Source organism: Melopsittacus undulatus, chromosome 5 (genome assembly GCF_012275295.1).
Source record: "Melopsittacus undulatus isolate bMelUnd1 chromosome 5, bMelUnd1.mat.Z, whole genome shotgun sequence".
NCBI classification, from domain to species: domain Eukaryota; kingdom Metazoa; phylum Chordata; class Aves; order Psittaciformes; family Psittaculidae; genus Melopsittacus; species Melopsittacus undulatus.
Window position 1 is genome coordinate 64,008,003 of NC_047531.1, and position 24,650 is coordinate 64,032,652.

The 24,650-nt window shown below is 53.7% G+C and overlaps 2 protein-coding genes and 1 long non-coding RNA gene across 5 annotated transcripts; 2 read left to right on the forward strand and 1 right to left on the reverse strand.

Annotated features, from left to right (window-relative positions):
* Positions 1-1,787: 1,787 nt before the first annotated feature.
* Positions 1,788-4,016, forward strand: DCTN6 (dynactin subunit 6). The gene is made up of 7 exons (XM_005142993.3): positions 1,788-2,015; positions 2,107-2,171; positions 2,249-2,354; positions 2,849-2,937; positions 3,138-3,185; positions 3,449-3,591; positions 3,667-4,016. The coding sequence occupies exons 1-7, from the start codon at positions 1,993-1,995 to the stop codon at positions 3,763-3,765; spliced, it is 573 nt and encodes a 190-aa protein (XP_005143050.1). The 5' UTR covers positions 1,788-1,992; the 3' UTR covers positions 3,766-4,016.
* A 2,204-nt stretch (positions 4,017-6,220) lies between these two features.
* Positions 6,221-18,413, forward strand: RBPMS (RNA binding protein, mRNA processing factor). Of its 3 annotated transcripts, XR_004549620.1 has the most exons (9): positions 6,221-6,351; positions 12,276-12,353; positions 13,225-13,263; positions 13,383-13,445; positions 14,134-14,284; positions 15,109-15,239; positions 16,448-16,517; positions 17,495-17,600; positions 18,280-18,307. XR_004549620.1 is itself a non-coding variant. In XM_034062965.1 (8 exons), the coding sequence occupies exons 1-7, from the start codon at positions 6,289-6,291 to the stop codon at positions 16,508-16,510; spliced, it is 588 nt and encodes a 195-aa protein (XP_033918856.1). In that variant the 5' UTR covers positions 6,221-6,288; the 3' UTR covers positions 16,511-16,517; positions 18,280-18,413. The 3 variants fall into 3 exon arrangements, 2 of the variants coding, with proteins under 2 accessions (XP_033918856.1, XP_033918855.1); XM_034062965.1 differs by lacking the exon at positions 17,495-17,600 and having other exon boundaries at positions 18,280-18,413; XM_034062964.1 differs by lacking the exons at positions 17,495-17,600; positions 18,280-18,307 and having other exon boundaries at positions 16,448-17,138.
* On the reverse strand, positions 18,403-23,227 carry LOC117436201 (uncharacterized). The gene is made up of 2 exons (XR_004549621.1): positions 18,914-23,227; positions 18,403-18,823 (listed from the first exon to the last, which is right to left on the reverse strand). It is a non-coding gene; the product is annotated as an uncharacterized lncRNA (long non-coding RNA).
* Positions 23,228-24,650: the final 1,423 nt, after the last annotated feature.

The following is a 24,650-nucleotide window of genomic DNA, read 5'->3' on the forward strand; positions in this document are numbered from 1 at the left end:
TGCCAGTCACAGCCCACTCGTTCAGGAAAGGTCAATTTAAAAGGAGCTCAGAGATGCTGCTGAGGGACTGGAAGAACGTGTCCTTTGGAGGAGAGAAACTGCAAGGAGCTCCCCACTGGGTAGCCCACGTGCTGAGGCAGGATCTCGTTCTGGGATCTCATTTGTCACTGTTCTTAGATCTCAAGTAAATACCAGGACACAGAACCAACACGTTTAGCTCCAGGAAAGTACTGAAAGGGCAGCCAGTGGGCATAAGGTCCAGTTTGTGCCCTCCTTTCTCCTGTGGGGCTTTACTGCCCATTCTCTACCTTTGATTAGATGAGAATTTAAAAGGAAGTGAGTTTGGGGCACAGTAATTTTCTGTAGCCAGTGACAAGAGCTGTAACTGGGGATTGAGTTGGAGTCAGGCAGGGCACTCAGGGTTGGGAGGAAAATGGGCCTGGGGTGACTTTGCTGGTGTCTGTGGGGCAGGGACCACTTGGGGAGAGAGAAACGAGGGCAGCATTCCTTCCAGGAACAGAGTCCAGAAGCTCAGGCGGGCTCAGCAGCACAGTTTGTGATGCAAGATGCAGTGTGAACGCAGACGAGTTTGATCTGAGATACCCAGGACCTTTGGCATTTCACCTCAGCACACCCGAACGTGGCGTCGCACCATGCTGCAGTCATAGGGTTGCAGGGAGGCTGCAGCAGAGGTGCAAGGGGAGTCCTGGACACCTCTAAGCGCAGCTCTAAAGATCCTGACCTACAAAACCAGCCAGGATCCAGGCAGGGCAGGTGCCCAGATCCCACTCCAGATGGATTTGCAGCAGCAACAGCTCTTGTGGCTCTGAAGGGTTAGGGTTAGGTCTGACTGGGATGAGCTGCTGAAAATCCATCTGGAGCGGGTTAGGGGTTTGTGTTCATTCCTGTCTTAATTTCTCATTCTGCTTCTCAAGATGCTTTACTGACTGACCATGGCTGGGAAGGGAATGACCACGTACAATGCTGAGGCAAGGAAGAAGTGACGGTTTTGTAAAACTGGAATTTAGCATTCCATGGAGCAAGGAATACCTTCAAGCTCCCAGAGCTTGAGGTGAGGTAGAAGACTGATGAGTGAACCATCACGATCAAATCCATGCACCGGCCCACCACACTCCCACAGCCCAACCCCATCCAGCCTGACCCCAGCTCTGACTGCAGAACAGGGCTGGTTTTGAGCCCGAAGGTGCAGGACTTGGGCTCTGGCCCAGCCCCAGGGCCGGAACACCGTTCTGCAGCTGGGAGATGCCCGGCTGGGTCCCTGCTGCAGAGCCCTGGCCCCGGGTCCTGAGCACCAAAGCTCCCTCGTGAGCCCCCAGAGCATCCTCATGAGTCCCCAGACACGCTCCAGAGACCCCAGAGCACCATCCTCAGTCCCAAACACCCTCCTGAGCCCTCAAGCACTATTTTCAGACCTGAACACCCTCCTGGGTCCCGAACCGATCCTGACTGAGTCCCAGGCCCCCCCGTTCTGTGGGATGGCACCGGGACCCCGGCGGGGCCGGGCGGTGCTTGAGAACTGGCCGGGGGACCCGCGGGCCGGACCCCGGCCCGGGTGGCCGCGTGAGGCTCGGGCGAGAGGCGGCGAATTCCGGTCCTCCCGACTTCATTCCCCGGTGCCCCGGTCCCCGCCGCCCCTCCCCAGGGCCGCGCCCCGAGCTCCTGCCCCAGCGCTGGGCTACCGCCGGGGCGGAAAATGGCGACCTCCGGCCCCTGCCCCGCGCACGCGCCTAGGGGGGAGAATCTCGGCGGGGCGTGGTCAGCGGAGAGGGCGGACCATTGGCCGCTGGGTCCTAGTGCCCGTCCCCCTCCGGTAGCACCGGGGCAGCTGCGGGTAAAAGCCGGTTGCCTTTGGATCGCAGCGGGGTGTGCAGAGCGGCCCGCGGGGGATCCCGGGGTGAGCGTAAGGCCGAGGTGCGCGGCCCCGAGCTCCAGCGCAGGCAGAGCCAGCCCTGCCCCGCGCAGGCGGCTGTCATGGCGGAGAAGGTGCAAAAGAGGTGAGTGTCCCCAGACACACCCCGTCCCCGGGAGCCGCGGGGCTGCCGGCCCCTCTCGGTTCACCTCAGTGAGCCCTGTCCGTTCCCGCAGCGTCAAGATCGCGCCGGGGGCCGTGGTGTGCGTGGAAAGTGAGATCCGCGGGGACGTGACTGTCGGTAAGGCATCAGGCCTCCCGCTGCCCCGGTGCCGCGGCGGGGCTGGACGAGGGGTGACCTCGGCTTGTTCCCGGCAGGGCCCAGGACGGTGATCCACCCCAAGGCCAGGATCATCGCCGAAGCAGGACCTATTATCATCGGGGAAGGCAACCTGATCGAGGAACAGGCCCTCATCGTCAATGGGTCAGTACAGAGCTAGACAACACCCACGGGATCACCTAATTTTTGGGGAGTAAACGCTCCTTTATTGGGAACACTGACCCCCAGCGCCAGACTGGATGAGGAGAGGATGTGTTTGGGATCCCTTGGTCATGTTCCCAGCTTGGGCTTTGCAGAGAGTTGGTGTTCCCTGAGAACAGCAATCTTATCCTGAGATGAGAGACCCTGTGCAAGAGCAAGCCATCTCCAAACCCCAGCACTCCAGCTGGATGGGGCAGAATCACAGAATCCCAGATTGGTTTGGAATGGAAGGGACCTTAAAGCTCATCCAGTTCCACCCCCCTGCCATGGGAGGGACACCTTCCATTAGGTCAGACTGCTCTAAGTCCTGTCTGGTCTGGCTTTGACCACTGCCAGGGATGGGGCATAATATACATGATGTTTCTCAAAATCAAGCTGCCAAACATTACAATACCTTTGTGATCTCAAAACTTGATATATATTCTCCCATCTTGCAGATATCCAGAAAATATTACTCCAGAAACTGAAGAGGTGGAGCCCAAACCCATGGTCATCGGCACCAACAACGTTTTTGAAGTTGGGTGTTGTATCCTTGCTGTGCTGTGAGACTGAATGCGTGATACACCGCACTTGTGGATCGGTACGAGGGGAAAGGTATGGGCTCTCCTGGGGTTCTGGCAGCCCAGGGCTGCTTATTGCAGGTTGTTGGTTTGAAAATGGCACCAGGGTTTACCTTTTGAAATAAAAGCAGAACATTCTGCAGTTTTCTTTAACATGGGCCCATAGATTCCCAAGCAATGAAGGTAGGAGACAACAATGTCATCGAATCCAAAGGTAAGTCCTGGCTCATCATCTTGTGAGATTTTGTTTTTGTAGAAGCTGGGAACAGTAGAGGTGGTTTCTTGCTGTAGGTGAGGCTGTTGACAACGCTACAATTTTCACACAGAAGCCCAGTGTGTGACTCGCCTTGGTGGGACCGTGCCGGGCTGACTTTGCCTCCTGGTGCTGAACAGCTCATGATGTTGATGTTGGGTAGTGCAGGGTTTATCCACACCATGGGCATGACTCTCAGTGGGATTCCTCTCTCTTCCTGGCAGCATTTGTTGGCAGGAACGTGATCCTGACAAGCGGCTGCATCATCGGGGCCTGCTGTAACATCAACACCTACGAGGTGATCCCTGAAAACACTGTCATCTATGGGGCCGACTGCCTCCGCCGTGTCCAGACTGAGCGGCCACAGGTGAGTGTGACACACGGGTGACACCATCCCTGTTACATCCTCTGTGGGCTGCCCTCACCCTGCCTCTGCTCCCAGCCCCAGACACTGCAGCTGGATTTCCTGATGAAGATCTTGCCAAACTACCATCACCTGAAGAAGACCGTGAAGGCCATGTCCACTCCTGTCAAGAGCTGAGCATCTTCTGCAGCTGGTGGCTGATGAGAATGGGTTTCATCTGGTACTGGGAAGCATTCCACAGCCCTAGGAAGTGGCTGAGCATTCCATCTTTGGGGAAAAAAAAACTAATACCTTCTTGATTGTGTCTGCCATTTATATTCTGCCCAGCACCCTGAGTCCACTGTGGATCGGTTGTCTCTCATGCACTAACTCAATTGTACATTTTTGGTTTGGGGAATAAAATGCTACCTGCTCTTCTGTCAAGGAGAGACTGCTGCCCTGTCTGGGTCCGGTGCTGAACTACCACTGCCACCATCCCATTTCCTACAGGGTTGCTGGAGAGGGACTGTAGCGATAAGGGGTGATGGGTTCAAACTGAAGCAGGGGAAGTTCAGGTTCGATCTAAGGAAGAAATTCTTTACTGTGAGGGTGGTGAGGCACTGGCACAGGTTGCCCAAAGAAGGGGTAAATGCTTCATCCCTGGCAGTGTTCAAGGCCAGGCTGGACAGAGCCTTGGGCGACATGGTTTAGTGTGAGGTGTCCCTGCCCATGGCAGGGGGTTTGGAACTGGATGAGATTAAGATCCTTTCCAACCCAAACCATTCTGTGATCCTGTGGTACCCTGAGGATAGCTCAGGTGCTCTCTCTTCTCTTCCCTTCCCTGGTTGTTGGCATAGGGAGATGGACCCACACCACAGGCGAGCCGGGCTGCTTGGAGGAAGGGTTTTTCTTGTCCTGCTTCACCAATCCATGCAGATTGTGGATGGGGAAAGGCTCCAGGACTCTCCCTGGTCTTCTGAGGCACCTACTCAGCTTTCCTCCTAGAGGGTCCACAATGGAGCTAAAGCTCCTCCACTCACCAGCTGAGCTTTGGACACATCCATGCTTCCCATCCAGCCCCCGAGATCTACCAGGAATATTACTTACACCTTCCCCCTCTGTCCTTGTACAACACTGCCTGATGTTCTGTCTTGGTGCAGAAGGAAATTAATGTTGAAGCAGAAATCTGTAGGAAGGAGAAAGTGAAGAGAGCATCAGCAACCACCTGCAGAGGAACCCCAAGTGGCAGCTGGGCTGCAAGACATGGCTTGCTAATTTGGGACCAGAGGGTTTAGGTGGGGCAGACCAAGGCACAAACAACACAGCACCCACTGGATTTGCCCTCTGAGTTACAGGAATAACCCAAATAAAAACCCACTGGTTTTTGGCTTTGCAGCTCCAGTCCTTGGTCCAGCACTTGTGACAGTGCAGCTCTTCCCCAAAGTCAAGTCCAAACAAGGGCTGAACCCTTGTTCCTCCAGCTTGAAAGATAAGACAAACCTTTGCTGGGAATTCATCCCAAAAGCACGAGGCTCCAGCAGATTCAAGCAACTAGATCAGCCCCCACACTTCAGATTCCCTCTCTGGGCCACCTGCCCTGGTAGCCAGACTCTTGCAGCTCCCCAAATCCAGCTGGCATGGCTAATTTCCATTTCACTCCCAGCATGAGAGGTTCTGCTCTGTAAATCACCACTGTGGGGGGCTGGAAACACTCTGTTCTAAGTCAATGGTGGGGCTGAATCCATCCAGGCTGCCCACAGGCCTGCAGATCTGTTTTTTCCAGAGTTGCCATGATCTTAAAACACCTATTTGGTACAAGCCATTTGCCATCAGCAGGATGTCCTCAGTGTCACCTCTGGTCCCCATGTATTGTGTCCCATCTTCTTGAGACACGGCTGCTGGTCCAATGCTTTTCATCCTGAGGGTCTCCATCATGCTACACCATCCATGGAGATGTGACAGGGCTAGGACAAACCCAAAGATCAGACAGAAGAACAGGCAAGCAGGGGGCAAACTCACCTGAAGCTCTGACTAAGTGGGGAGTTGGATTGGAGCCTAAATGCAGCCCCAGGACCAGCCCCACAACCAGCCCTGCCCCTGTGTGTTCCCCCATCCATGCCCTGTGTCCCCAGCACTGTCCTCTCCTCTGCCCCACAGCACTACTGCAGCCGTGACCCTGGGAGTGTGCCCTGTGTCCCCAGGACTGTGTCCCATGTCCCCATCCTTGTGTCCTATATCTCCAGTCCTATGACCAGAATGCTGCACGTCCCCAGCCCTGTCTCCCGTGTTCCCATCCTTCTGCACATGCCTCCAGGCTCCGGTCCTGTATCCCCAACCCTGTGTCCCATCTTCCCAGCCGCATCCTGTGTCTCCAGCCTCTTGTCCTGTATTCCTAACCCTGTGCCGTGTTCCTAGCCCTGTGTCCCCACTTCCCAGGCTTCTGTCCTGTACCCCCAAACCCGTGTCCCATCCTCCCAGCCTTCTGCCCCGTGCCCCAGACCTGACTCATTCACCCTCCCATCTCCCCTACCCCCGTGCCCTCATCCCTCCCCCTGCCTCCAGCTCCCCCCGGAACCTCCCTCCCCTCCTCCCAGTCCCTCCCCCGGGCCGGCCCCGCCCCGGTTCCCCCCGCGCCCTCCACCGCCGCCTCCAGCCTTCAGCACCGCCCGCCCCGGACGCGGCTGCCGCCGGCGGGACGAGGAGCCTGGTCCCGGACGCAGCATGAGCAGCCTCCCCGCCGACCGGGAGGGCGGCCCCGCCGACACCGGCCTGCCCGAGGAGGAGGTACCGGGGGAAGGAGGGGATGTGGGGCTCGGGGGGTTCCAGCCTCCCCCTCCCCACCCGCAGCTGCCCCACGCCGGGGGTGTCCTGTCGGTCCCGGGACTGCTGCTGGAGAGGGGGCACAGCCAACTGCGGGCAGCGCATCCCCCGCTCCCCGGGACAGCCCCGCATCCCCCCGCAAACCCCCTTCCGCCTCCCCGGGGAGCCTCGCAGCACCCCGGGGTGGGGGGGGTGCCCAAGCAGCCTCCAACCCCTCCCCAGGGCTGGTGTTTGAGGTGACCGGTGCTGGGTACCGTGCATGTCTGCCTCTCTCTACCCGAGGGTCTCACCCCAAAGATGTACCCCTGCCCTCATCCCCACGGGAGGCAACCTCCACAGCCCCGACACGGGCTCCGCAAGCGTGGAGTTCCTGGTTTTACCCGTGACCTTGAGATGGGAATTTGGACTCTGGGAGGGTGAGAGCAGGTAGACAGGATGTCCTCCTCACCTTTCACCACACTGCGCTGTGCCGGCACCTCACTTTTCGATAGGGTCTCTGACTGATGGGCACACCGGGATGCTCTGCTCGCCTGCTCTTGCCTACCTCGGGGTTTTTGATTTTCCAGCCTGAAGCTTACCAAAGTTTCCCAAAGTGCTCCAATAAGGGGGAATCTCTCCACTGCTGGCCTCGCCAGGTCCTTGCAGGTGATGGTGACGATGTGGCTCGCAAAGGGAATGCCAGTGGGAGAAGTCCATTAAGGCCTGTTGCCTTTCCCAGCGCCCTGCTCCCAGCTGGACCCAGGGGGGGCGAGGGGCTGGCCATGGCACTACTGGCCCTTGGAGACCCCCTGACCAGGGCGATGCTGAACAAGAGGAGTCCCTGCGAGGTGCCAGAGTCTCCTATTGTACTAGGAACGTGTTAGGAGGGTGATGGCTGCTCCTGTTTGCAAACCAGACTCCTCCAGAGCCAGGCAGGTATTTTTCCCTGCACAAGTTTTTCCCAGCCATGGCTGGAAGAGCCGGTGCTGTCGAGTATTTGCTTAAGCACAGGTGAAGGGGGTTGCCCAACTACTGAGCCCTACCTCCCCCTTCCCTGAGGCTTCCAGCCTTGTCCCCCAAAAACAGAAGGGGCAGAAGCATCATGGGGAGGTCAGTCAGGGTGCTGCTGGGTGAGAAAAGTCCCCTCACTCCTCCCTGGGCTGGCCAGAGTCCTGCTGCCCAGCGTGGTCTCCCCATCCCTATTCCCTTCCCCCAGAAAAGGGACCCCCAGGTGCAGGGGAGCTGTGGGACCAAGGGTGGGAATGCCCACAGAGGAGCCTGGAAGAGAGGGAGAAAAATTTGGGAAGGAGGTCCCATCACTCCAGCCAGGCGAGGACGGCATGTAAAAGGCTCAGCAGAGGCCTTATTTGGTAGCAGAGCAGCTCAAGAGAGCCCAGCTTGTGATCCTTGTCCCCATCCTATGCCAGATCCTTCACCCCAGGGTTCAGGGCATGGAGAGGAGACCCCAGGGGTGATTACTGGGAACTGGGGGGGGGAAAGGTACCCAGCAAGTGGATAAGGTTTGTCCCAGTGTTGCATCTCCCCCATGCTCCTGATTCCTTTCCTCCTCTAAGCACAGGGTCTGGAGGGTTTGTAGCCAGTCACAACCATGCATGACCCCCGCCGGTGCCTGCTGCTCACTCCTCTGCTCTGTTGCAATCCCCCATTTGCTCCCTTGGCTTCTCGTTGGCTTTTCTTCCTCTGCCGCTTCCTCGTTCCAGCCCCAGCAGCTCTGGACTGGCTCTTTCCAGAGGGCTGCTCCATTCCTCCCATCCTCCCACTGGGCATTTGGCTACTGATCTGGAGAAGTGGCTATGGGTGGCAGGACTGAAGGCTGAGCCCCTTCCTCCTACATCCCAGCAGCACAGGAGCCAGCATCCCCTTGTTTATATCAGGGAGTTTTGCGGGTTGATGGCATGTGTACACGCAGCCCAAGAATCTAAACCCAGCCAAAGAGGAGGACACTCCATTAGCAGAGAGAGAGTATTTATGCAGGGATTAATCCCTGTGGGGCTGGAATTCACCCCACCACGGGGGAGGCAGCACCCCACTTTGCCAGGGAGAAGGGGAGGAAGCTCTGCTTGCCCTGTTTTATGGCTTGATCGCAGCGTTCCTGCTCCCACCGGGGCACTCAAGCAGTTAATCGGCTGGTAGAGAATTAAAGTGAGCCCCCACTGAAGCGTGGTGGACGGGGAGCTGGGCATGAAGGAGGCCATTAAATGCCTCGTGAATGAATCACCCGGACGCCTTCTGCCTCTCCCTGACGGCCCCCAGCCTGTTAACATTTACCAGGGGTGATTTGTGCAGGGGCAGGCGTGCGTGACCATGCTGGTGGGGTTCCCAGCATCCCATGGGATGGCCGGGCCGGATGAGGCGTGGAGCAACCTGGTCTAGTGGAAGGTGTCACTGCCCATGACATGGGGTTGGAAATGGATGAGCTTTAAGGTCCCTTCCAATCCAAATCATTCTGTCATCTGATGGGGATCCAAGGCAGGCAAATTATTCCCTGGTGCCTCCTTAGCTGTGGGAGACAAACCTGGCTTGTGGCCTTTCCAGTATCCCTTAGACTGATCCCAGATAGGACGTGGTGTCTGGGGACATCAGAAGGTAATGGTGCAACACAGAGGCGGGGGGGACACACCAAAAGCAGGATGGAGATGGCTTCCTAGGGAGAGAGGAGAGCAGCAGGAGAAGACTTTGCTATCTTACTGACAGTAAGAACCAGGAAGGGATAAACCGGGAGTGAGGTGGTGGAATTGGGATTCGGTGGCCCTGACAAACCTGGGAGCTGTGGGACGCAGTGGCAGGAGACGAGGAGGACCATGGAAAGTGGACTTGGTGTAGTCCCATAGCCGCCATCCCCGCTGAAAGACATCAAGGTGGTGGCTGCCTGCAAGGTCCAGCACCCATGGCCAGCAGCTTCCTGGAGCAAGCACTGGCACTTCTTACCTGGAAGAAACCATTGGTTTCACCCCAAATTGTAACAAGGAGAGATGGAGAAATGCTACACCAAGAGCATTTGGGCCCCCTCTTGGAGGGGTCATTTTTCCTTATGGAAGAGCATACACATAGTAAGGCTTTTTTTCCCCCCATCAAAGGCAGTATTTTGCCCTGGGAGTGTTCAGGGTCGAGGATGGAGGCAGAGCCCCTGGGATGTCTCAGCACAGCAGCGCCTGGAGCAGCTCCTTGCGGGTTTGAAGCTCCTTTTCCATTTAAGGGCAGGAGTAATATTTCCGCCTAAAATAATCTTTCCCCTTGGCAAGAGGATATCCGTCCAGCCTGCTGGGAATTATCCCTGAGGACGCTCCCTTTGTCTGCCTTTCTCTCGCTTTAGCACCCAAATCCTCCCACCTGCTTGCTACCCAGCCCAGCAAGAGGATGTTGTTTACGTAGGACCTATGCAAACTTCCCTTTGGCTGGGTACGCCACCGGCCAGCCCCTTTTTGGGATTCAAGTGAGGCATGCCTGTGACCTCCTATCTCTTCCCTCTGCTTCCCAGCTCCCAAAACATCCTTTCGGGGCTGGAAACCAGCTGGGAGATGTTTTGGAGCCTTCCTCCCTCTCTCGCTCGAATTTGACGGTTTAAAACTTGGCCGACCCACGTTTGAACTTTCAAAGAAAACAAGTCATTACTGAAGAGAAGCCCTTCCTTTGCGAGGAGGCCCAATTCCAGAGGGTTTTCCAGGGTCTTCTATCTCCCATGTCCCTGCCAGGCAGCTATGGGGCTAAATGATCTGGCAAACAGGGCTCACAGGGTTTTGGTTTTCAGGGATGTGTTAGGTTCCCCTGTGGAGCCATCTCTGAGACCTCTGGTCCCTGGGGATGGAGAGGCCAGAAGACAGCAAGCTAACATGCCAGGGAGGACCAGAGGCTTGAGGGATGATGGAAATGGGGGAACCACGCAAGGATACTCAGCCTCCTCCAGAGCAAAACCCGGCTGGGAGGGTGGATGTGCCTGGCAATCTGATTCCCCAGATAGCAGGCGTTCTCAGTGGAGCTGTCTGAAGGGGAATACTTTTATTTTCCCTTAGGAAAGGATAAATTTGCCTTCCCTAATTGAAATTCATGGATGCAAGGGGAGGTCCTGCAGATGAATCCCTCCTCAGCCCCTGCCAGGAGAAATCTGGGAAGTGTCTCCATTAGGAGACAGTGCAGCACTGAGTGCTTAGGGATGCTCCATCACCCTTTGATCTCAAGAGAAAGGCAGAAAGCTGGTGGGGGTCCCCAAAGCATCTTGGGGGGGGCGGGGGGGGGGGTGTTCCAGCTCACCATGAATGGTCCCAGTAACAGGGACAGGCTACAGGGCTGTGCCCAACTGCAGCTGTGGCTCTGGAAGGGGTGAGGACATGCCTGCACTGATCCCATCCAGCCTGGAGCTCTCCGCATCCCTCAAGGCAAAGCCCTGAACATGCTTTCCTGGCTGGAGAAGGGCTTGGTTTCCAAGAGGAGCCAAGCCTGGGATGGCTGTACTTTCACGGCTGGCCTGTTTTCTGGCACCAGTGATGGAAGATGGGTACCAGCAGCCCGATGGGTATCGCACCAGGGCTGTTGACACAAGGGCTACACGCAAAAAGCCCCTTTTGTAATTTAACCTTTTGTTATTTAGTAGATACAGGTCAGCCAGAGGTTTTGCTACAAAAGCAGGAATGTTTGCAGCTCCCAGGCTCTGGGAGATGGGGTAGATAGCTTATCTGCAAGAGAAAGAGGAAATGTCAGCAGAAGAATAGGGCTGGGGTGGCTGTTTCTGGCTGTGGGAATGGGGCAGGCAAAGTGCTGGCCAAAAACCTACAATAGATAAAAAAGAAATAGAGGTTTTCCCCCTCCTCCAGCCCCAATCTGGCAGCTTGGCACCTGGGGGGGGAGGTGACCTTGATCTAGCCCCTCAGGACAAGCTCTCTCAAGGTATTTGACTGTCCAAAAATACAAGCTACAGCCATTAAATCCCACAGATGACCTCTTAGTAAGGTGCTACAGGATCACTGGAAATGATGGGGATGACAAGGCAGGGACATGGGCCCCATCCCCAGGTGCCCCAACAAGAGCAGAGATGGTGGATGGGGACACAGCAAGGCTGAGACCAAGCTGCTACTCATCCCCAACATGGTCTGAGGCTAAATGCAGCCCTGGGGTGAGGGTCTCAGGTGAGGATGGCTGGGGCTGTTCTCAGCCCTAGGCTCCTGCCGGCTATCCAAGTGTTCAGATGAGATTTTTGGGAATGAGGAGAATGGGACTGGCAGTAGATCCAGCTGTTGGTCTCCTGCTTCACACTGCTCCCCAGGTTAGGAGCTGGTTCTAAAGCAAAACCATCCTGGCACAGGTCTTGCCCCAGGTGGGGTTTGCCCATTCCTGAGGATCCCCACATTCACCCTAAAAGAGTTAAACCCTCTTAAAATTGACTTCTATAAACCAAGGACAAGCTGCTTAAAAACAGCTCCCTCTAAAACAGGGCCAGTCATCCAGGAGGAAGAGTTGGGTTTTGCTTCTCCCAAGTCCTTCATGAGCTGCTGCAATCAAACAGAGACAATAGGCATTGTCTGCAGAATGAGGGCTCTGCTGGGGAGGCCAGGAGAGATCCTGTTTGCCAGACCCAGGTAAGAAGGGTCCAGGATGCTTTTTGACCCTTTTTGACCTTTTTGACCCAGAGGGAACTCAGTGTGGTGAGGACAGGTCTTGGTTACCTTTCCATGGTGTCTTACCAGCTTACTTCATGGTCCCATGAAGGATGGGGATACCTTTCCCAGAAATGCCACATCCCCCAAGTGTGTATTAAGGGTTCTGGCTGCCCACAAGATTCCCCTTGGACTGGCAGTGTTCTGGAGTGCCATCACCAGAGGCTGTGGGATGCATAGGGTGTCCCCAAGTTGGGGATGAGGGACGATCACCAGGAACCTCCTTTTCTTTCCTTCTAGGTGAGGACGCTCTTCGTTAGTGGGTTGCCTCTGGACATTAAGCCCCGGGAACTTTACCTGCTCTTCAGGCCCTTTAAGGTACCAGACTGGGGAGGGGAGAAGGGGGATAGAAGCCCAGGACAGGCCCCCTGCACCATCCCATGATCTCACCAGCCTTGGTGGTACCTGGGAACCTGATGGTTTCCTCCCAGAATATATCTGATTTTGTGATTTTATTCACAGAAACAAGTTTCTGCACCTTTTGTCCCCAATAGAAGGCATGAAAACTCAGGCAGTGGCTCAGATCTGTTACCACAGGGGACCTTTCTGAGCAGCCTTCCAATACCTAAAGGCACCAGCAAGCAACGGAGAGGAACTTTTTACAAGGGCATGTGGAGACAGGACAAGGGGGAATGGCCTTAAACTGTGAGGGTGCTGAGGCACTGGCAGAGGGTGTCCAGGGAAGCTGTGGCTGCTCCATCCCTGGCAGTGTTCAAGGCCAGGTTGGACAGGGCTTGGAGCAACCTGGTCCAGTGGAAGGTGTCCCTACCTATGGCAGGGGGTTGGAACTGTCCTTAAAGACCCTTCCAACCCAAACCAGTCTGGGATTCTGTGACTCTATAAACCACAGGAAAATGGCATCAGGCTCTTTGGGGTTTTATTGCACATTGACTCACACCCCATTTAGCAGAAGACTGTTGGCTGCAGACCTCCAGTCTCTTCACCCTGCGAGACCTACATTTCAGACACTGGCTCTTTTCAAACACAAAGGACAGTAGTATCAGGCATCCACATCCTTACAAAAATCCAGCAGCGGTGAGTCCCTGTGCTGGTGGCAATCTCCCCTCTGTGCCTACCTGATGCCCAGAGCTGTAGGGCTGCTGGGTGATGGATACAGAAGATTTCCCTCTCCAAAGGGCAGCTGAAAAGGGGGGATCTCCACCAATCACCCTTTTTTATTCTCTTACAGGGGTACGAAGGGTCTCTCATCAAACTGACCTCCAAGCAGGTATGAGCCACTCAAAGTGGGGTGAGCATCCCATGCCATGCACCACCCATCTCTGGGGCAAGGGGTTCCTTCTCTGCTCCCTGTCAGCCTCACTGATGGTCCCTCTTCTTCCTCCACAGCCTGTGGGCTTTGTCAGCTTCGACAGCCGCTCCGAAGCGGAGGCAGCAAAGAACGCGCTGAATGTGAGTGCCCCTGGATGCTCCATGTATCTGGGATTTTCCCCTCCATCTCCCCATCCCTGGATTCTCTCGAGATTCCTCCATCCCCGGAATGTGCATCTCCTGTACTGGCTGGTTCTACTGCATCCCCATCCCTCCAGCTAATCCCCATGGGTTGCTTCTCATCTGCATCCTTCCAGGAGGCTGCATCCCAAGGCCAAGCCTAAGGATTAGAGCCTTAGATATGAGTCTGAGAGAGACACCTTTCCCAGCCTCTCCTGTTGTTTCAGTGGGAAAAATCCCAGCTAACGCTGCAAAAGAAAAAGCAAATTTTGCTCTAGAGGCTCCCTCCTACCTCTGCAGAGTTAAACCTCCTGAAAAGAGTCATGGGCAGAAGTGTGTGGAGCTGGTTCTCCAGTTCCCCAGGGTTTTGGTTTGGGTTTTTTTTTTTTTTAATTCCTTGGCTTCATTTTCAACGTAAGACTTTTTTTTGGCTCTGCTAATCCCTCTGGATAAGAGCGCAGGACGCTGACTGCCAAATATGGTTCCGATGCTAAAGATGCTGGAGGAATGCGAGCCGCCTCGGGGCCTGGCAGATGAGCTCATTTCGAGGCTGGAAGTGGAAAAGAAAAAGAGAAGTTCAGTAATGGGGAGTTGTTTTTGCTGCGGGGCTGGTGTTCACCCAACCCACCGTGCCTCTCCGCTCCCGCAGGGCATCCGCTTCGATCCCGAGATCCCCCAGACTCTGCGGCTGGAGTTTGCCAAGGCCAACACCAAGATGGCCAAGAGCAAGCTGGTGGGCACCCCAAACCCCAGCACACCACTCCCCACTGCCATACCTCAGTTCATCGCCCGTGAGCCCTGTAAGTACCAGCCCCCGATCCCCTGGGGGAGCCCTGTGCCATGTCCCCCCAACCTGCCACTGTGGCAGTGCCAGCAGGTTGGCAGGGGTTGTCCCCATCCTCATTTTCCTCAGGGAAAATGCCTTATGCAGGCAATTAGATGTCATGCAGACATCCCAGGTGGATGTAGCAGGATGCTGGAGGGAGCAGGGATGCTGGAGGGGGGATGGTGATGGGAACACTAGGTCCCATCGGAAGCCGCAGTGCCTGTTGGCTGCAAGCATGGTGGCACGTGCTGGCTGATGGCCGTGAGTCCCCAGACACTGGGACATGTGACAGCCGGCTCTGAACGGTGCACAGAAATGGGATGAGCTCCCAGTGCTGCTTCACGGTGCCAGGGAGTATCTTGGTCTCCGTGGAAGCCTCGATGATGTCTTGCTGTGAACACACCATACCTGTTTCTGCTTCTGAAAAAGCATTTCTTGTGTGGATACCAGTTCCTCACCTCTCTGCTGTGCATGGCCATGAGCTGCACACTCTCCTCCGCACCCACTGACACTGGATTCCTGGGGTAAATAAACCTGGAGATGATGCACCGAACCCTGTAGTATCACTTGCCACTGGCCAAACCCTGCATTTTCCCAGTGAGCAAATTCGGAATTGGCTTTGTGGTCAGCTCTTGCCAGCAGCACCATCACGTCATGCTTCTCCAGAGAAGGCTCTGCTCCTGCTCTTGCCTGCTTTGGGGGGAGAAGGAAAACCAGCAGAGCTGTTGGCTATCATGTGGCATGGTGGAGGCCCTGTCCTGGTGCTTGCCATTAACTCTCCTTCTTCTTTTCTTGCAGATGAGCTCACAGTGCCTGCACTTTACCCCAGTAGCCCTGAAGTGTGGGGGCCGTACCCCCTGTACCCAGCGGAGTTAGCACCTGCTCTACCTCCTCCTGCTTTCACCTATCCCGCTTCGCTGCACGCCCAGGTAATTCAGACCCATCCGCCACCACTGCGCTCACCCTCACAGACCTCTCCTTCTCCTGGGTGCTCGCTGCACCACTAACCTCTGCCCAGCTAACAGGCACACCCCTCCTCACTGAGACTTAGGGATGGCACCCAAACACCCTTCTCTGCCTTCCTCCCTTCACTCCCACTAGTTAGGGAGGAAGGAACTGAGGATGCTTGCTAGGGCTGGACTTGATCCATCCCCACCACTCCCAGTACCGAACAACCCATCCACTCCCTCGGGCATCACTGGGATGTGGCTTGCTGGATGCGGAGTGTGAAGCAAAGCAACCCTGAGAGAGAAAGTGAACAGCAAATGGAGGACCCATCTTTTATTGACAAGTGGTTTTCTGTTGGCTGCCCTGATGGCAGCACATGGATGTTAAAATTAAGCACCTATCTAGAGGAGAAAAGGAGAACTAGAAATGGAGGCAGTGGAGGATTTCTTTGCAGTGCCAGCCTTTGGAATGTTTCCTGTAGTGGCATCACAGGGATGCTGGGAAGAGATGCCTGCCATGGAGTGGGGAACAGAAGCTGCCTCCCCAGCAGCCATGCTGGACATTATCCCAGCTTGTGCTCCTCAGCTGCAGATGGCGGTGAGCAGGAGGAAATGAGCACATGGAAACAGATTTGCTGGATAAGCCACATCCGGAAGTCTTGAACCGGGTTATCCGGAGCCACCATCGCTGGAGCCAGAGACAGCCGGGGGCTGGTTTGAGCAGGAGGGCGAGGAAAAGCACTCTGTGTACAAACCATCCTCAGCCTTTGGATGAAACTCCAGGTTTTCAGGCCTTGCTGTTTGTAGGAAGACCGGTGGTAAATATTATTGCAGTGACGTGCTTGCCTTGTCAAATAACCACTAACAGGCAGCACCTGCACTGCTTGGGAGGCTGGTGAAATGGCCAGCAAAGGAAAAGGAGACGTAAGAAGGCTCCAAGGGCTCCTGGGAAAATCCATGCTGAGGATTGATGTTAGATGCTGACACTATCCTCACTTGGTCCTGCTGCAAGCAGCAATGCCACAGGCTGCATTCAGCCCCAGCCAGTGTCATCATCCTAACCAGAGCTGGGATGTACTGCGTGTGTTTTGACCTTCTTGGGGAAGGCTGGGAAAAGAGAACCCAGAAGCTTCGTGCCAGGGTGTGTAGCCACCACTCCTCTCACCTTGTTGCCCCTCTTGTCTTTGCAGATGCGCTGGCTCCCTCCCTCCGAGGCTGGTTCTCAGGGCTGGAAGTCCCGTCAGTTCTGCTGAATGCCGGGTGAGTGCTGTCCTGTCCTCCCCCCTGCTGCAACTCTCGTGGTCTCCAGCAGCTTAGAGCTGGTGAACATCTCATAAAGCCTTACTGAAAACTCTCCTGGAAGCCCCAGTGTAGTTACCAGGGAGGTAGGAGGATAGTTCCATTACACCTGGAACCACCATGGATGGCAAAAGCCTTGTGAAATACACTCTGCAAATAACTCAGCCTTTCATGGCTAAATAAACAAAAGCAATTCAAATGGAAGAGCAGGAAGAGGCTCGGCTGATGCTGAGTATTGCTTGCTCCATGAGCCTGTGGGAAGCCTCCTGTTCCAGTGTTTCCAGCTAAAATCTAAGCAGAGCTGTATTTAGGAAGAGGAGATGAGTGAATCCCTCAAAAAGGTCCATCTGTCTGCAGCAACCCTGGTAGCCAAAATGGTTTGCGAGGATGGAGGGTCAGGGACCACTCAGTTCTCTGCCTGCTCCACCACCCAGGAAGGGCTATGGCACAGCCCAGCAAAAAGTTTTGCTGCTCAGACTTTCCTGCCTGCATCCCATATAGAATAATAGAATAGTTAGGGTTGGAAAGGACCTTAAGATCATCCAGTTCCAAGCCCCATGCCATGGGCAGGGACACCTCACACTAAACCATGTCACCCAAGGCTCTGTCCAACCTGGCCTTGAACACTGCCAGGGATGGAGCATTCACCACTTCTTTGGGCAGCCTGTGCCAGCACCTCAGCACCCTTACAGTAAAGAACTTCTTATAGCTAAACTAAACCAAAGTGTAAGTTTGAACCCATCACCCCCTGTCCTATTGCTGCAGTCTCTGATGAAGAGTCCCTCTTCAGCATCCAGATATACCATGTCGAGCCTATCAGGGCTTGTTTAAGCTCCAAACTACCCCCTTAGGAAGTGCCGACACTGGCCGCCACCAAACAACTTCTCCCCACAGCACACTGACCTTGGTCCCTGACCCTACACCGTGTCCTCTCGTAGGTCTCAGGTGTGTGATGGTGGCCTACAGTCAGTCTTGTGGGTATTAATGGAGTCTTCCAAGGTGGCTACTGGGTTGGCGTGCTCTCTGCAAAACCACAGTGTGCTGGTAAGGCTGCAGCACAGTGCGGCTGTGCCGGGGGGAGGTGGCCCAAGGGGAGGGGGTAGAGGGGCAAGAAAGCCAATGTGGTGTCCCTGAGGGAACAGGCATCGAGGTGACAATCCCTGGGATTTACCCCTGCTCCCACTGTGGCACGACACCTCCAGCACCAATCCAGCGATCCATGCTCTGTCATTCCTGCATTTATCGCTGTTATCTGGGGTGAGTTTCAACAGCCAAGGAATGCTTCTCGGCTTTGAATTACCCCCAGTAATCTCCTCTCGCTGCCGTGCTCACTTCCTGCCTTGGATCAACACAGACTGAATTCCTCTTAAGTGCAAATTCAGTTCCAACTTAACTCTCGGCTTCCCAGCCGGTGCCTCCCTGGTTAAAACCTCTGGGGCTACAGAAGAACAACCAGGGCGGTCCTTTCCCTCTGCCTGACCCCAGGGTGCCGACAGCCTGGGCTCTCCCTGCAGGCATTTCCCATCTTCCCCTTTCCGGGTTAAACAACTGTCCTCGTAGCTGCTGTCCCTTCTTCACCCCATTTCCAAAACAATCTTCCCTCTACGCTGCAGCTCGGGAGCTTCCCCACAAGGGAGAAAAGATGAACCACATCCCTTTCTTCACTTTGCCTCAGCCCAGGATGGCAGCTACCTTTTTTTAACACCTCTCTCTGTTGTTACAGGCTTGAAAAAACCACAAACAAAAAACCTCACACAAGTTTGGATTCCTCCAAGACTTTCCCACAGCCTCTATCACACATCTGCTCTCCTAGAAGAAAAATGAAGAAGCATACCTAGTAATAATATTTTCCTCTTTTACACTGTATATTTGTGAGAAAGAGTGTGTTACTTCTGAAAGCATGGTTTGACAGGCATTGCTGTAGTGTTTGAACAGGCTTCAAACAGAACCATAGGAAAGCAGACTGAAAAAAAAATCAAAAAAAAAAAAAAAGGCAAAACAAGAGCAAGTATTTTTGTACCAAACCTCCTAAACAGAACAATCTTACACTGGGTCAGACCACAGGTTTTGTGCTTGACTTTTGAATGTTTGTCAGTAGGAGTCTGTATCCCCCTGCCCCGTCAATTGCATGTCAAAGGAATGATGCTCACGTGCATGCAGATGCCAAGATGCACAATTTGGGTGTGTAGGAATCGTGCTCCAGCACAGGATGTGTGCTCCAGCAGAGGAATTGCGCTCCGGCTGCATCGGCAAGACATCTGTGGACACTGACAGTATTACTGTTTTCTTCCCAGTTGTACCAAATGACAACCAGGCAGGACAATCAGAAACTTTCTTATGGTGATTTTGCTTTTTACCTTAGGGCTATGTTAATAGCTTGCTGTGCAAAGCTTCAGCACGGTACAACGGGCTCCGATCAGGGATGGGCAGAGATAGCCCACATATGTAGCAAGGTGACAATTTGCCTCTTCTTCCTCCTCTTCCTGCCATGACTGCTTGAAGTTGTTACAGGCACCGTAAACTGCTGTATGAGAAAAAACAAACGACAAACCACTGGTTTGCCAGCTTACTCAAAGTTGGGCATGAGTCCTGAGCAAGCTGACAGGCAAGAGACCGCTTGACATACCAGTCTCTCCCTCTCCTTGCTCCAGGAGAAATTTGGGAAGAGCAAAGCAAACCAAAACCTCAAAGAGATTTCGGTTTCTTGCAAAAGGAGGCGCAAAACTTCTTCATTGCCTCTCTCCCCAACCCCATCCTCACCGCAGGGCACACTGTGCTCAGCCGCTGCCCAGGCCTCGCCGTAATTGGTTTCCAGCTGCACCAAAGACAGGGGGTGCCCATAGCCTTGTTAAATACATCATAACCTTTTTCTCCCTCCCTCCTTTTATTCTGTGGGTAGGCTGAGATTTTGGCTGCTGGAACTGGGGCAGGGTGTTGGGTGAAGCGGTGCGATGGGAAACTGTCCTGTTGGGGTCTTCTGTAAAAAATGGCACTGATACAGGCAACGCAAGAAGAAATCAATTCCAAGACAAACCCCTGAGTGACTCTAAAAGGAATGATATCAGCGTTTCCAAGCAATGGACTAACTCTTTTAGCAAACTATTTCCTGTACTTTGTCTTGTGGAGAGGAGAGAAGCATCCACATTGTCTACTCCGCTTTTGGAAATGTGTTTAAAGGTACTTTTCTATTGTAATTTTTTAATAAATAAAACTAGTGATTATTATAAGTTATGTGCAGAGCGTCTGTCGTGTGCTGTGTATCTGGTTGGGAACTGGCAGAAGGATCCCAGCACACACCCTTCAGGGCTTTAGGGAACAGCAGCCTCCTTCCTCTGGGTATTTGAACATGACACAGTGACTTTTTTCAGTGCTGATACTGTCGTCTTGCTTGGCTCATGTGAATCTCCAGGAAAGCTCCAAAATCCAGGCTGGAAGGATCATCAGGCTTAAAAGAAATGACTCCAAACTTACAGAGATGTTATCTGTTAGTTTTTAAACCTACTAATCTTGGCACTGAGTGCTGGAGCTAAGCTGCATTTTTCCATGAGCTCAGCTACAGCAGAGGCAAACGTAACCTAGATACCAAGGGCCAGATTATCTTTTTTTATTTAACACGCTGAGAATTCTGACAAACTTGGTGCATGAGCCCAACCTAGAAATTCCTCCTCCTTCCTCCACTCTGCTCTCACCCTGATCAATGCCACTAGCCTCAGCCAATGTGCCAGACTCTGAAAGCAAAGCACCAGGAGCAAGCTCCAGCTTAGAAAACCCAGGCCAGAGAATAGTGTGTAAAGGATGTTATTAAAGCAGGATACAAACTCGCTGAGAGTGAAAGAAAAGGCACAGTGGTGTTACTTGAAACCCCCGCTGGCAGGGATGAAGAGTTAAGCCCTTAATGTTGGACGCTAATCCCTCCGCGGCCACCGCAAGTCACAGCTTTCTTTCCGAGCTGAGTTCAGGGGAGAGGTTTGTTGGCAGGCCTGGGATGGGAAGGGAAGAGAGTGCTCAGCCCAGCTACTATTCAGAACAACACTGTCCTGGGCACTGCTTCAGTGAGACAAGCAGATGCAGATTCAACAGCAAACATTTTCCATCGCTAAAAAGCAATGAAACTCACAGGGAAATGTCCTCCTGGACTTTGCCTGGGCACAGCATCTGCAGGGAGATCTGCCCTGCAAAAGGAATTAGGTCTTTCCCCAAAACATTTAAACTCCTGAACCTTTTCTTTAAAGCCAGAATGTTTTCAGCTCCATGCTGATTGGTGTTGCCCTCATCGGCAATGGGAAGAAAGGGAGCATGTTCGCCTGGTCCCAGTGTCCCCTTTGCCCATGGTGACCTTTCCCCATGCGGCTGGGGGAACATTCCTTCCCCATGACTGTCGGGGTGCTTACAAGAAGGCCCATGCTGCTGGCCGACACCAGAAGATTGCAAAACAAGATCTGGGAATCCCAGCCCAGTGCTGGCACCCAATACCAGGGATAAGTCGCAGGCTGGGGAACACAAATGGGCAGCACTGGAAAAACTAAAATGGGAACATTTTGCACTCCACTGTTTCCAAGTCTTTCTCTCCCTATTCCCCTAACACCAAGGCTAAGCTTGGGCAGGGGGAATGCAGGCAGCCCCTTCCTATGCATCTCTGCATCTCTACCCTGAAGCTGCCCACTGACAGGCAGCAAGCTGTAAGCAATGGTGAAGGCAGGGAACAGGCTGCTAGGGCCTGTGGAGCAAAGAACAAGCGCTAACTCCCCGCAATGGATGAACACAACCCATCAGTGGAAGAATGGGAACGAGACAGGAGGGGAAGAGCTGTGTCTCCCAGAGGACTGTACAGGAGGGCAGACAGCAGCAAAGGCAGGGATAAGGGAATGAAGATGTGCCAGCCAGGGCAGGGAAAGCAAAGGGCAGACAGAGCTGGCACCGAGGCTGGCCAGCAGTGCTTACAGCCTGGATGGGGCAGGGAGGAGGAGCCAGCCCAGCACTGGCTCCCGAAGGCCTCCTTGGGAGAAGGGGGAAAGGAATAACAAGGCTAGGAGAGGAAAGACGAGAGCACTGGGGTTTGGCCAGGCAGCTTTAGAGGCTGAGACACAGACTGGGAGGGAATCTGGTGGCTAAGAGCAAAGAGGTAGCTTTGTGATGATAGCTGGGGTGAGGGTGCAGCACTCACCTTGGATTTTCTCCCCAGTTCTCAAAGCTTGGGGAAATTGAGAGGCATCAGCCAGCTAGGGTCACTGTGCTGCCCAAATGCTGCTTGGCAAAGCTACCTTGTCCTTGCTAGCACAAAAAGACTCCATGTGCACAGAAAAACAAGCAGCTAAAAGCATTGGCCAACACCGCTGCCCTGGGAAGGATGGGGATAACTGGATCATGGAGACATTTCAACACAGGGAGATGAGGAGGGTGCCACAGATGTGTGCCCTGCAACTGCAGGCTGCCTGGAGAGCTGGGCTTCAGCCAACATTCAAACACCATGGTCTGTCTCTCTGCCACACCCAGGCTAGAAACCAAGATGATGGTGGAGCTTGAAAAGCAAAGCGAAGAAATACCATTAGCAGATCTCTGAAATGCTGCTTCTAAAACACAGGGAAGTCAACCATTAGTAGAGCCTGGACTTCATCTTTGCAGTCTCCATAATTAATAACTAGTTGAGGAGGGAATAGAGAACACAACTGATGGAGGCAGGAGGAAATCACACAAGTACTTCAGGCCTTGGATGTAAGCCCAGAAGTGCAGGTATAGTAAAAAAATTAACGGAAGAACAGCCTCCTGCCTTAACCATGCTTTTCCCCTGCTGTGCTTGCACTCTAGACTGTGTTCAACCCACAAGGCTGGTAGACACCAACATGTGCGTCCCAACCACATGTTGTGCTGATGGGTTTCCAGAGTCATGGCTGTTTTTTCCTGGGCTGCTGGGTAACACAGAGGCTGGTGCACACACTTGCAAACCAAAGCAGCAGAAAGCCAGCAAGAAACAAGAACTGTTCTTACAGCAAGCAACTGGGGCTCAGACTCACATCATTGGTAAATGGGGCTGCAGGAGACCTCTGATCCAACCTCTCTCTTGCAATAGAACTGCTGCCAATGAGGTCTTGGCAGCCTGGTCTAGGGTCTAGTCTGGGCGATGCATGAAATCTCCATGGATGAAGACACCTCCCCACCAGCCTCTTTTTTCCTAATATCCAAGCCAAACTTCCCATGTTCCCCTATTATGTAATCTGGAATGGCTGCCAAAAAGAGTTTGACCACATCATAGGATCATAGAATAGTTAGGGTTGGAAAGGACCTTAAGATCATCATCTCTCTAACTGACTTTCACATCGCTATACCTGTGTCTTCACCACACAAAGCTGTCCCAGCTCCCCACTCTCCTTCCAGACCCTCTGTCCCCAGCCCTGAGCAGCCCAGAAGCCCCAAACAGATCCTCCCCAAGCATCCCTCTTGAGTTGGGGGGAGGCCCAAACTAGACACAGTTTTGATATGTAACCTCCCTAGTGCTAAGCAGAGCCAAGAGCTTCCCTTGCTTCACTGGCCCTTGCTGGAGTGGCACAGGCTGCTTGTTCCTCATTTGGGAAAAGAATGGCTACAGTTATGCAATACCCAGCACAAGGGAGAAGCTGCCTTCCTGCTGAGAGCCCTGCTGGATTCAGACAAGCCCTCTCATCTGGGGAACTGCCATTCTTCCTTATCTGCTTTACAGGGATGCAGGTAAGAGATAAGGGATGCACCTGCTCCAGAGAGCCTGTGCAGGACAAGACATACATGGTTAGGAATGTGCCGATAGAGCTGAACAGACCCAAGGAGCAGCACAGAAGCAGACCCTCTCTCCTCTGGGAGGGTATCTGGCCCCCAAGCCACCTTCTGCATTACCACAAAATGCTGGCCCAGGATACCCTTTTGTAAGCACCCCTAGAGTCAGGGTGAGCAGTGCTGCAGCAATGCCAGCTACATGAGGTAACTGGGAATGCTGCTTTCAGGCTGACCCCTATCTTGCTGACAACTCTACAGCAGGCTGTGACAATCCAGCCATATCCAGCAGTAGAAAGCCAGTACCAGCAGTCTGGGGTGCAAGCTCTCCTCTCCCTGATGGCTGTTAGAGGTTAGCCTTGGTGGTCTTAACCAGTCAACAGTAAGCAGTCAGTCCTCCTGGACATCCTCTTCCAGATGCAGGAGCTGACAGAGGTCCCCAAGGCTGTAACACACAAACAAATTTGGGCCTGGTACATTAGCAGCGACCGGAAAGCAAACAATAAAGCTGGAAGTAATTAGATGTCAGTACCAGAGCTGCTTCTAGTCATCTGCAAATGCAGCATCTCCTCATCAGAAGGTACGAGGAGCCCAGCTCTCCCCCGTGGCCCTGCAACGCCTGCCCATGATTATCAGAAGTGACAGCCCTCACTGGCTACATCCATGTGTGGGGTCTTTATACCATTTGTCAGGACTCCCTTGCCTCTCTCTACTCTGCTCTCTAAAAGCCTTCAATGATCATGATGAATTATAGATTAGCTCTGGTACATACCACCTTATGTCAGTTTTCTCATTCAAGCATACAAAATCCTGCTGTTTTCCATCCCCTTCCAGAATGATCATCAGAACAGAAGGAGGTCGAATAGCTCCTTAGTTACAACTTCTAGGAGAGAAGTCAGTAGAGCTGTGACACACCTGAGCTATTCAGCCTGCACCTTAAAACAAAAAGAGTGCTTTTATTTTGGGGCACACCTCCCTCCCAAAAAGATAAACTAGTGTAATAATGAGGGGGAAACTGGACCAAGTGTATGTGTCTGGCTGCTTGTGGAGCTCAGCAGAGCTGTGTTCTCTGCTCCACTGACTGCTTGCAGATACTGCCTTCACAGCCACAGGCTCAAGGTATGATTGTGCAAGCAAAAGGATAGTGTAGACAGCTCAGATATGTCCTTGGCTGTTGTACACACATGATCTGAGGAGCCTCAGGAGAGTAGAAGAGGGAAAAACTCATCTCGTAGGGACAGGTAAAGACTGCACCAAGATGGGTTTACCAAAGAACCTTCCTGAAATACGTAAGACAGAAGTCCGTGCCATGGACTAGATGATCACTGCAGGTCCCCTCCAACTGAAGTATTC